Here is a 12,383-nt window from a genome sequence, read left to right on the forward strand (position 1 = left end):
TAATTTACATTTTTCACTTGAAATATCAAATTCATCTGTGTTTAGTGTTTGAAGCCGATGATCACTGTAAAAATTCAGTTAACGCATAGAACCAAAATATAACCAATTTAATGTACTTTTTGTTGCGGAGCCACTGTTTTGTTGTTCTTAATGATTTGTCCAGCCGATGTTCTCGTTTGGTGTCGGCGTTATCGCGGGATGTGGTGCCGAGATACGCTAGCTCCGTTTACCTAGAGTGTAACTGACAGAAAGCCCAGCCTGGAGTTTGTCGGCGCTGATGGTGAATAGCCACTGCTGCGGTGACGGCCGGAGGAGAAGAAGCCGCAAAAGGAGTCAGCAGTGGCAGAGGAGTGACAGTTTGGACTTAGTCTTATAGATTTAGCAGTATTACGTCTACCATCGGATCTTTACAAACCTAAAAGGGAAGGGAAGGGAGAAATAAGGAAAGATGGCGGCCGCGGCCTCGCCGGGCTCGGGCTCGTCCACCTCCTCAGACTGGATTGTGCTGAGAGACGGTTGCCTGCGTTGCGACGAGGAGGGCCTGCTAAGCCTGTCCTACCACCCGGCCCTCAACGCTATCTTGGCCGTCACCAGCCGCGGCAGTATTAAAGTAATTGACGGCACTTCGGGGGCCATTCTTCAGGCTTCAGCATTGCACGGTAAATATCGGAGTCCTCTGTCAAGCCATTTCACCAGCAGTTTCAGTTTTGACAAGCCAAACACTGACTGTCAACAGACACTAAACACGACACTGGCTGAGTTGTAACCTCAGCCCGCTAATGTTAGCTCTTACTAGCATGGCCTAGTCAGGGTATTTGGCAACTAGGATTTATGTAGCCTTTTCTGCCTAAACCAGGGTCATCGTCTTTGGACATTGGTGTGTTTATGATCAAACAAGTTCAAGTTCTTCTTGAACACCTGCGTTTGCTAATGTTTACTATAGCTGCAACTTGACATATCTCCCATGTCTGCTAATAGCTGGAAAGTGCCAGTTAGCCGGTTAACCTTCCCGGTCAGTTTCTGTCATATTGGTGGTCATGTATGATGTGTCGTTAAAACTACAGTTTACACGGTGGCTATCTGAAGTATCAGAATTACTATCACCCGCTTGGATGTGGTACTATGTTCTTCGCTGAATTGTTGTGATAGTCAGTAGGCTAGCTAGCGGCTCCCCGGGTGCTTTACTTCACAACCCACCGGGTGCACTGTCAGTTGTTTGGAAGTACTGGTGTGATGTTCAAAGTAAACTCACTGTGCCAGTGTAACAGTGTGGACGTGTTTGTTCACATCAGTTAACTTAATAAAGCTTTAGAGAGTTTGTCAGAAAGTTACTTTTGACGGAACATGTTAAAGCATTGTATAGTCAGGTATAGGAGGAGCACGACGTGCTCCTCCTATACCTGGTGTTTGAACATTAGTGCATAGATGGAGTTTTTACAGAACTGGTGAAAGAGAAATTCATTACCATTGTTGGTTTGGGTGCCCCATAGGAAGCTTTGGTATTGTTAACATATTAATGGCACCCGTTTGCTAATGGTTGCGTGTCTTTCATCCTGACTTTTATTATTTAATAAAATTTGCATATTTTGAAATGTCTGTTTATTAGGATTCGTTTCTTATAATGGCACCTGTTATTACTTTGTCTAAAGAGGTAATAGGTAGAACCTTACAACAGCTACGTTTTTGGTGCTCTTGGTCTCTTTGACTCTGCAATATTGTGTAAACAAACAAACAAAAAACCCTGCTTGCTTTTATGATTTGCAGTCCAAGGTGGATTGATATGGGCAAAGGAAGAACCCACTGAATTCTGGTGGCAATCTGAATAGAGGTCTGTTGATTTGGCTGAGGAATCTCATATCATATCAGAAAGGAGTATTGGCTTTGGAAATGGTATTTGCTCATAATGTTCACCTCTGATTTCCTCATCTTATAGAGGTCCACCATATTGGACGTGATGTGTGGTAACAATCATGTTATATGTATGGCCAATATGCGTACTTAACATAGAAATTATTGTTCCCCCCTCCTCACAAGGCCTATATCATGCTGCGTGGTTAGGTACATTAAAAATCAAGGACAGAAAGAGATTTTTTTTTTCTAAAACACTATCCTGTTGTTTCAGATAACAGAATTGGAAAAAGGTCAGATTAATAGTATAACAATCTTACATTATTTGACCTTGTGAAATCACCATTGTCAGTTTCAAGCAATATTTGACCATTTAAAATTTTTACATTTATATTTTCGTGATATCTTTCTAGGTTTTTTTTTTTTTTCTTCTTTCTCATCTTCTTCAGCTGCCTATTCCGGGACTACTCTTGCTTTCTCATATCCACCTCATCCTCTCTCCTCAACTAAACTTAGGGTTGTAACATAAGAAATTCTACATAAACACATTTAATTTAATTTTGTTATTGTCGCAATTAGCTATCCTTAGCAGATCAGACATGCGATGCTGTCGTCTCTGGACAGCTGACATGAGATGGCTAAACAACAACATAATGTTAAAAGCTAGCGTCATGCCAGCTAACATTAGACTCTAGTGTCCTAAAACTTTTAAACTATCTCCACTCTGATCACCAGTTTGATTACATTCTCACACCACAAGAGTTCATTTGGCTTCAAAGAAGTTTCGTTAACAGCCATGAATAGCAGCAAAAAGGAGCTAACAGCTGCACAGCAGTGGAAAATTCTAACAATTCACCTCAGTATCACTGTCATTAATCAGAAATGAGCTATACTGACTCGTTTACTCATAGTTGCTATAGTTTGTCCCATTTACATAATTTTTAACAGGTTTTTCATTTTGTTTCAGAAGTTTTACACATCCAAAATGGTCAACAAGTTAATATCACATGTCTGCAAAACCTCTATAGAGCTAAATGACTTGGTGCTTGCATTATAAAGTGTGTTGTTTTGTGGCTAAGAAATGGGAAGTGACTGAACTCATGATACAAAAATCCATATTGTTTTACAGTTGTTCCATCTTACTTTACCATAAAGACCACGTGGAGCTGTTCAAGTATGCTGGGTCACTGAAAGTTGTATTGCTCAGCTAATGAGGGAACTGGAAAAGCATCAGTAAAGTTTTTTTAATTTTTTGTTGATGATTATCCAATGGTTCTTGTTGGATGCAAGTAGGTAAAAATCACTGGAGGCACTTTGACTTCATGTTGAGTGATTACAAAGAGACCAATGCCTATCAAGTCTAAGTCTTAATCAGGGTTAAACTCAGAGCCAGAATTAAATACCAGCAATTAGCAGCAATTTGCAAACATCTGAGGCATATTATAGAACCCCGAAGAACATCAGAAATAAAGGATCTAAAGCATTTTGGATTTATAACAAAGGGGATGAATCTCGACATCATTATGAATTTATAACACATTAATAGTTTTATCTTGATGTCTTATCTTGATTGTGTTGTTTTTAATGATTACTGAAGGTCAAAATTATTACAGTAGATAAAATTATAGATCAGATTTGATGTAAACATATAAACATTATTACTACACATAGTCTCTCTTGTAAATGTCAGACTTAAACCAAAAAATTACTACGATTAAAATTTTTAGCCCCCATTGGTAATAGTCAGTTGCATAACCCTTTTGCTGGTTATCATCCTGCAGTTGTTTGTTGTGATTTTTCAATATGTCTCACACGTTTTTTAACAACCCAAACTCCACTTCCCAGACAAGTCTCTCAAACCCCTGCAGATTTAATGTCGTCTGAAATGGACCTTGGTCTTCAGTTCATACCACAGATTTTTAAAGATTAAAGTCAGAACTTTAAGAAGATGCCTGTCTGTTTTTTCCAGTTTTTTTTACTTCCTACCTTTCTACCTTATCTTACCTTAAAGAAGAGCAAACACAACAGTCAATGAGTATTATACTCGGACAAAAAAAAGTTGATCTGTGTATAAAGAGTAATTGAGATGTAAAACATGAGAGAAATCAAGTGGTTTGATATCAGAGCTTATTTGTATGTATTATGTATTTTTCACTATCTGAACTTTTTTTTGTTCTGTTTTTGTTTTTTTAGGTTAGAAAAATCAAAGCACTGCTTTTCCTTTTGTTTTCGTGCAGTCTGTGCTGCCGTGTATTTATTATCACTGTGTTAATGTTCATATACTGATTGTTTTGCCTCTCGTAAATATCATATCACCGTAGGGCTATGCGATATCACCAAAATCTCATATCCTGATATAAGACATTTTTCGTCCCGACAACGATATTTATCACAAAAATTTTACATTTTCTGTAAATTCTGTGAATCTCTTTGAACTCGACTTGTGCAAAGTTTTTTCAGCTGGACGTCGTGTACCTAGAATCGAGTGTTACATAAGTTGAAACGGAGGCAATTTTCTTTGTGAGTATTTATTACCCCCGTGGTTTTGTTTTTTTTTTCTTAGCAGCTGATGGCTCTTTTTAGCTTCTCATCTGAAAACACTCTGCGATTTGGTTTATTTTGAAAAATCTCAACAGGATCTTCAACTTTATTGTGAAAGGTCAGCCCTATAGAGAACCATAGAGTGGTTCTATATAGAACCCTATATAGAACAGCCCTATATCACCGTAAAGGTGACTCCTTTAGTATACCCAGTCTCTCAAACCTTCATTATACTCTACAATGTAATATATAATATATAAAGTCTCATAGTCACAAAAAATTGGCAGGCACGTGGACATCTTCACAGACCTTTGTGCTCACTGTCTGAAAATGAAATTTATGTCTACAGACTCAAGGACATGAAAAATCTCAACTCCTAAACTAGAGCTGGGCGATAGAATGATAACGATATGTATCGCGATATAACTTTTTCTCGATAGAAAAATTAAACTATTGCGATAGACCTCGCCGCTCTTGTCCTCTTAAGAAAAAAAACAAAAAAAAAGACACAGCCAAACCAAATTAAGTAGTGCAGAGCCGAACCAATCACAGCCGCAGCGTTATGTCACGTGACTTGTTACGTACAGCACAAGTGCCAAGCTGCACATGTGTATTTGTTTGGGAAGCAGCCAGCCACCGTACCGCCCGGGTAATGGAGGAAATGAGTGTGCCGACTAGAAAAATCAACCGAGCGTGACCGAAGAGAAAACAGATGATGGTTCCAATGCCGGAGAGATTGTCGAACGGAAGAGCCATAGAAGTTCCGTAGTGTGAAGGTATTTCGGCTATTTCAAGTCTGACAAAAAACAGAGTAGCGTTCACTGTAAATTGTGCCGAAAGCAAGTCTGGAAATACAATAAACTGGTGCATGCTCAGGCTACGTCCACACGTACCCGGGTATTTTTGAAAACGCAGATTTTTCTATGCGTTTGCACCTTTCGTCCACACGTAAACGGCGTTTTTGGTCACTGAAAACGAAGATTTTTAAAAACTCCCACCAGGGTGGATATTTTTGAAAACTCCGTTTTTGCATTTACGTGTGGACTAGAAAAACGGAGAAAACGCAGCGTCAAAGGTGTGCGCATTTTTTGACGTCACACTGTGCGCCACGTTATTGTTTCGGTGAAATGAATTTCTACAATACTGTTACTATTAATTCTACTCTCTGCAGTGTTTAAATGCTTACATATACACACAGTTACTGTCCCTCCACACATACGACTCTGTTCTGCTTCTGTGCCCCAGCTTAGTTTACTTTTTCCCACCGAGGCTTCTAGACTTCTGATTGGCGATTCCTAACCGTGGACCTAGGAACCTAGGATTATTTTTTAAAAGGGAAAATCTCCGTTTTCAAAAATACCCGTGTACGTGTGGACGTAGCCTCAGTCTCTGACTGGAAGCGCTAATTCGTCATTCGGCTTTTGTCAGACTAAAGTAACTGTTAAAACTGTTTGAAAAGCTAAGCTATACAACAAGGAGAGATTGAGAATTTCCTTTTAGTTCTCAGTAGAGCTGGGCGATAGAACGATAACGATATGTATCGCGATATAACTTTTACTCGATAGAGAAATTAAGCTATCGCGATAGACCTCGCCGCTCTTGTCCTCTTTAAAAAAAAAAAAAAAAAGAAAAAAAAAAGGTCAGCCAATCTAAATTAAGTAGCGCAGAGCCGAACCAATCACAGCCGCAGCGTCACGTCACGTGACTTGTTACGTACAGCACAAGTGCCAAGCCGCACGTGTGCTTGTTTGGGAAGCAGCCAGCGGGTAATGGAGCCAGCGCGTAATGGAGGAAATGAGTGTGCCAACTAGAAAAATCAACCGAGCGTGACCGAAGAGAAAACAGATGATGGTTCCAATGCCGGAGAGATTGTCGAACGGAAGAGCCATAGAAGTTCCGTAGTGTGAAGGTATTTCGGCTATTTCAAGTCTGACAAAAAACAGAGTAGCGTGCACTGTAAATTGTGCCAAAAGCAAGTCTGGAAATACATGCGTCACACTGTGCGCCACGTTATTGTTTCGGTGAAATGAATTTCTACAATACTGTTACTGTTAATTTTACTCTCTGCAGTGTTTAAATGCTTACATATACACACAGTTACTGTCCGTCCACACATACGACTCGGTTCTGCTTCTATGCCCCAGCTTTGTTTACTTTTTCCCACCGAGGCTTCTAGACTTCTGATTGGCCAACATTTCTGCACGGTTAGGAATCTAGCGCCACCTGCTGCTTTGGCATGTTCATAGCAGCGTTTTCCTTCATTTCTGCCTTTATGTGTGGACGGGATTATTTTTTAAAACGAAAACGGAAAATCTCCGTTTTCAAAAATACCCGTGTACGTGTGGATGTAGCCTCAGTCTCTGACTGGAAGCGCTAATTCGTCATTCGGCTTTTGTCAGACTAAAGTAACTGTTAAAACTGTTTGAAAAGCTAAGCTATACAACAAGGAGAGATTGAGAATTTCCTTTTAGTTCTCAGTTTATTTGATATTGACAAAAGTTAGTCAGTTTTGTCTGTTCTTCTGTAAAACAAACTAAGATTTATTTTTAGAATTAATATTTTGTTTCTAAGTGGAATTGACAATTTAGTCTGTTTCGTTTGTTCTATTTTGAAACTTAAACGCTTTAGCGGCTGCCTTTTGTGTAGTTTGCAATATTTGCCTTTATTTATCTGAAAAAGTCTCATGTTCCTTAAGTACATCTACCCTGTTGAACTTATTATGGGAAATAAATATTTAAATAAAAACAAGCTGCTGATTATTTCACATTTTACTTGTGATCAACGGCAAATTTAAATCTTACAAATATAGTTATTTGGCTTATATCGTGATAGATATCGTTATCGCCTGAAATGAAAAAAACATATCGTGATATGAAAAAATCTTATATCGCCCAGCTCTATCCTAAACTTAAATGCTTTTTTTGAAATTGTTTTTAAGGCACTTGCACACATGATGGAATTTTTTTTCCCCCCCCTGGAAAGTTCATGTTTGCTAAGAATTAGGGTTGGGCGATTGGACAATTATATCGACCAATCACCTTTTACAAGGGTGGTTTATTTATTTATTTGCCCATGAGTAAGTTTGTTAATAATGATGGAGCTAATAGAAACAGGCAACAGAAAAAAAAAATAGCGCTGTTTTAGCAGCACCCTCTTTCATCTGTGAACGAAATGCACCCTCCTCAGAGTGCGCCCAAGTGCTTGTTAATGGAGCTGCAAAAGCTGGTGATAGTCGTGGAATTTAGCCGTGTTTGAGTATTTTGCTCGCACTATATGTCTGCACAAGTGACACACCGCTTTAGTTACATCCTTAGGTTTACCTCTTTCATCTAGTTTAAAGCCAAAGAAATCCCAAATTGGTGACTTGTTTTTTTTTTTTTTTTAGCGCTTCCAGCGTTAACACGCCGTCATCACATCTGGTGCGCAGACTGAGTCAAAATCAGGTGGGTTGAGAGAGTTAAACGCGGTCATCGTGATTAAACTTTTTAAGCCACGTTAACGCTGATGCGCGCGCGCGTGTGTGTGTGTGTGTGTGTGTATATATATATATATATATATATATATATATATATGCATGCATGCTCGGGTCCTCTACCAGAGGCCTGGGAGCTTGAGGGTCCTGCGCAGTATCTTAGCTGTTCCCAGGACTGCACGCTTCTGGACAGAGATCTCCGATGTTGTTCCCGGGATCTGCTGGAGCCACTTGCCTAGCTTGGGAGTCACCGCACCTAGTGCTCCGATTACCACGGGGACCACCGTTACCTTCACCCTCCACATCCTCTCGAGCTCTTCTCTGAGCCCTTGGTATTTCTCCAGCTTCTCGTGTTCCTTCTTCCGGATATTGCTGTCATTCGGAACCGCTACATCGATCACTACGGCCGTCTTCTTCTGTTTGTCTACCACCACTATGTCCGGTTGGTTAGCCACCACCATTTTGTCCGTCTGTATCTGGAAGTCCCACAGGATCTTAGCTCGGTCATTCTCCACCACCCTTGGGGGCATCTCCCATTTTGACCTCGGGACTTCCAGGTTATACTCGGCACAGATGTTCCTGTACACTATGCCGGCCACTTGGTTATGGCGTTCCATGTATGCCTTGCCTGCTAGCATCTTGCACCCTGCTGTTATGTGCTGGATTGTCTCTGGGGCATCTTTACACAGCCTGCACCTGGGGTCTTGCCTGGTGTGATAGACCCCAGCCTCTATGGATCTTGTGCTCAGAGCTTGTTCTTGTGCTGCCATGATTAGTGCCTCTGTGCTGTCTTTCAGTCCAGCTTTGTCCAGCCACTGGTAGGATTTCTGGATATCAGCCACCTCCTCTATCTGCCGGTGGTACATACCGTGCAGGGGCCTGTCCTTCCATGATGGTTCCTCGTCTCCCTCCTCTTTCTTGGGTTTCTGCTGCCTGAGGTATTCACTGAGCACTCGGTCAGTTGGGGCCATCTTCCCAATGTATTCTTGGATGTTCGTTGTCTCATCCTGGACTGTGGTGCTGACACTCACCAGTCCCCGGCCCCCTTCCTTCCGCTTAGCGTACAGCCTCAGGGTGCTGGACTTGGGGTGAAACCCTCCATGCATGGTAAGGAGCTTTCTTGTCTTTATGTCAGTGGCTTCTATCTCCTCCTTTGGCCAGCCTATTACCCCAGCAGGGTACCTGATCACGGGCAGGGCGTACGTGTTGATGGCCCGGATCTTGTTCTTACCATTCAGCTGACTCCTCAGGACTTGCCTGACCCTCTGCAGGTACTTGGTGGTTGCAGCTTTTCTAGCGGCCTCTTCATGGTTCCCATTCGCCTGTGGGATCCCCAAGTACTTGTAACTGTCCTCTATGTCTGCAATGTTGCCTTCTGGTAGTTCAATCCCCTCAGTTCTGACTACCTTCCCTCTCTTTGTTACCATCCGACTACACCTCTCCAGTCCGAACGACATTCCAATGTCATTGCTGTATAGCCTGGTAGTGTGGATCAGTGAATCGATGTCTCGTTCACTCTTGGCATACAGCTTGATGTCATCCATGTACAGGAGGTGGCTGACAACTGCTCCGTTCCGTAGTCGGTATCCGTAGCCAGTCTTGTTAATGATCTCACTGAGGGGGTTCAGACCTATGCAGAACAGCAGTGGGGACAGAGCATCTCCTTGGTAGATCCCGCACTTGATGGTGATTTGTGCTATGGGCTTGGAGTTGGCCTCTAGTGTTGTACACCACATCCCCATTGAGTTCCTGATGAAGGCTCTTAGGGTCCTGTTGATCTTGTACAATTCTAAGCATTCCAGTATCCAGCTGTGGGGCATTGAGTCATAGGCCTTCTTGTAATCAATCCAGGCAGTGCACAGGTTGGTCAGTCTGGTCTTGCAGTCTCGGCTGACTGTTCTGTCTACCAGTAGCTGGTGTTTTGCGCCTCTGGTATTCTTGCCAATCCCTTTCTGTGCCCCGCTCACATGAGATTAAGCCAATGTTGACTTTTAGCTTACAGAGACTGAAAGAAGATGAGAAAATGTGATTTAAAAAAGGGACAACTTGGTTTTTTTTTTTGAGTGTGATGACCCATGTGCCTGTTCATCTTAACCGATATGATCCCTGACAGGAGCTTCCATGTAGTACTGAGGCAGGTTATTGGTCGGTAGTTGGAGGGGACAGGTCCCTTCTTGGGGTCCTTGGGGATCAGGACCGTTCGACCTTCGGTTAGCCATTCTGGGTGTCTCTCGTTAACTAGCAGCTGGTTCATTTGTGCTGCCAGACGCTCGTGGAGTGCACTCAAAAGCGGAACACGTCTGGCACTGCGGGATTTGATTCCCTGCCGTTGTAGTGTGTTACTGATGGTGACCTTTGTTACTTTGGTCCCAGCTTTCTGCAGGTCATTCACCAGGTCCCCCCGTGTGGTTCTGGGATCTTTGCTCACCGTTCTCATGATCATTTTGACCCCACGGGATGAGATCTTGCGTGGAGCCCCAGATCGAGGGAGATTATCAGTGGTCTTGTATGTCTTCCATTTTCTGATGATTGCTCCCACAGTTGATTTTTTCACACCAAGCTGCTTGCCTATTGTAGATTCACTCTTCCCAGTCTGGTGCAGGTCTACAATACTTTTCCTGGTGTCCTTCGAAAGCTCTTTGGTGTTGGCCATGGCGGCGTTTGGAGTCTGACTGTTTGAGGCTGTGGACAGGTGTCTTTTATACAGATGATGAGTTCAAACAGGTGCCATTCATACAGGTAACGAGTGGGGGACAGAAAAGCTTCTTACAGAAGACGTTACAGGTCTGTGAGAGCCAGAGATTTTCCTTGTTTGAGGTGACCAAATACTTATTTTCCACCCTGATTTACGAATAAATTCTTTACAAATCCTACCATGTGAATTCATGGATTTTTTTTTCACATTCTGTCTCTCACAGTTGAAGTGTACCTCTGGTGCAAATTACTGACCTCTGTCATCATTTTAAGTGGGGGAACTTGCACAATCGGTGGCTGACTAAATACTTTTTGCCCCACTGTATGTGTGGAGGGACAGTAACTGTGTGTATATGTAAGCATTTAAACACTGCAGAGAGTAGAATTAACAGTAACAGTATTGTAGAAATTCATTTCACCGAAACAATAACGTGGCGCACAGTGTGACGCATGCACCAGTTTACTGTATTTCCAGACTTGCTTTCGGCACAATTTACAGTGCACGCTACTTTGTTTTTTGTCAGACTTGAAATAGCCGAAATACCTTCACACTACGGAACTTCTATGGCTCTTCCGTTCGACAATCTCTCCGGCATTGGAACCATCATCTGTTTTCTCTTCGGTCACGTTCGGTTGATTTTTCTAGTCTGCACACTCATTTCTTCCATTACGCGCTGGCTCCATTACCCGCTGGCTGCTTCCCAGACAAACACATGTGCGGCTTTGGCTGTGTATGTATATATATATATATATATTAGTGCTGTCAATAGATTAAAAAAAATTAACTAACTAATCTCACAATTTTCTGTTATTAATTGCGATTAATCTCAATTACTTTATTAATAGCCTGGCTCCAATTACATTTTTTTATTCTTTATATTTTAAGTAATTATCGTTGTTCACCGAAGTCCAGTGGTCTCCGGTGAGAGCGACATTCCTTACTTGCACAAGCTTGCTGGACTGCTGAGCCCTCTGGTCCCCATACAAAGTGTGCAGTCTCGACACAATGGTTCCTCTCGAGGGCAGATTGTAACACTCATCTCCTGATGCAGCACGAATGACTTCTCTCAGTCCATCATCTTCTACTATGCTAACTGGTCGGCAGTTTTTAGCTATCCAAACAACCAAGGAATTGGTTACCTTTTCTCTCACATTTTTTGTTATTCATCCACAAGCACCATACTCCTGAAGCGTAGACTGGCGAGGTCCCGTAGAGGTGGATTCAGTTGGGTGTTTTGCTCTCAGGTGATACGCCAGTGATGAACTGCTTCTGTGGTACTTGAATTCAGCGTTGCAAATTGTGCATCTTACTCTCGTTTTGTCCAACAAGCCATCAGGCAACTTCTTAAAGAGAAACTTTCCACCCAAAAGTCCGCCCTCGTCCATGCTTGCGTGTGTTAGCTAGTGTTAGCTAGATAGTAGCATGGTGTCACTTCTTCTTCTTCTTCTAATCATTTCTGTCAGGCCAAACGCCAGCATAGCACACTGTTGCCCCCTCCTCCAGAGGTGCTCATGAATTTAAAGGTCTTAGATTACAGGAAATTAATAAAAAAACAAAATCAGCGTTAAATTTTTTTAATGCATTAAACATTTCGCGTTGATCTTAACAATTAACGCGATAATTTTGACAGCACTAATATATATATATATATATATATATACATACATACATACATACATACATACATACATACATACATACATACACTCACTCACTCACTCACTCACTCACTCACTCACAGATCAGTGCTGTCGCTCTCTATAAACAGTTCGCACGATTGCAAAGTGAAGGCAAAAACCAAGCGCAAATTCAAACGTGATTTCAATA

The 12,383-nt window shown here is 41.9% G+C and overlaps 1 protein-coding gene across 4 annotated transcripts in view; it reads left to right on the forward strand.

The window, feature by feature from the left end:
- Positions 1 to 217: 217 nt before the first annotated feature.
- The window catches only part of birc6 (baculoviral IAP repeat containing 6), a 129,148-nt gene continuing 116,982 nt past the window's right edge, over positions 218 to 12,383 (forward strand). For all 4 annotated transcript variants that reach the window (XM_082558084.1, XM_082558087.1, XM_082558086.1 and 1 more), the window contains exon 1: positions 218 to 659. In XM_082558084.1, the coding sequence (XP_082414210.1) occupies positions 449 to 659 (211 nt within the window). In that variant the 5' untranslated portion in view covers positions 218 to 448. The remainder of the gene's footprint in view (positions 660 to 12,383) is intronic.

The sequence above is a fragment of the Aulonocara stuartgranti genome, assembly GCF_965226115.1.
Source record: "Aulonocara stuartgranti genome assembly, chromosome: 13".
In the NCBI taxonomy this organism is placed as follows: domain Eukaryota; kingdom Metazoa; phylum Chordata; class Actinopteri; order Cichliformes; family Cichlidae; genus Aulonocara; species Aulonocara stuartgranti.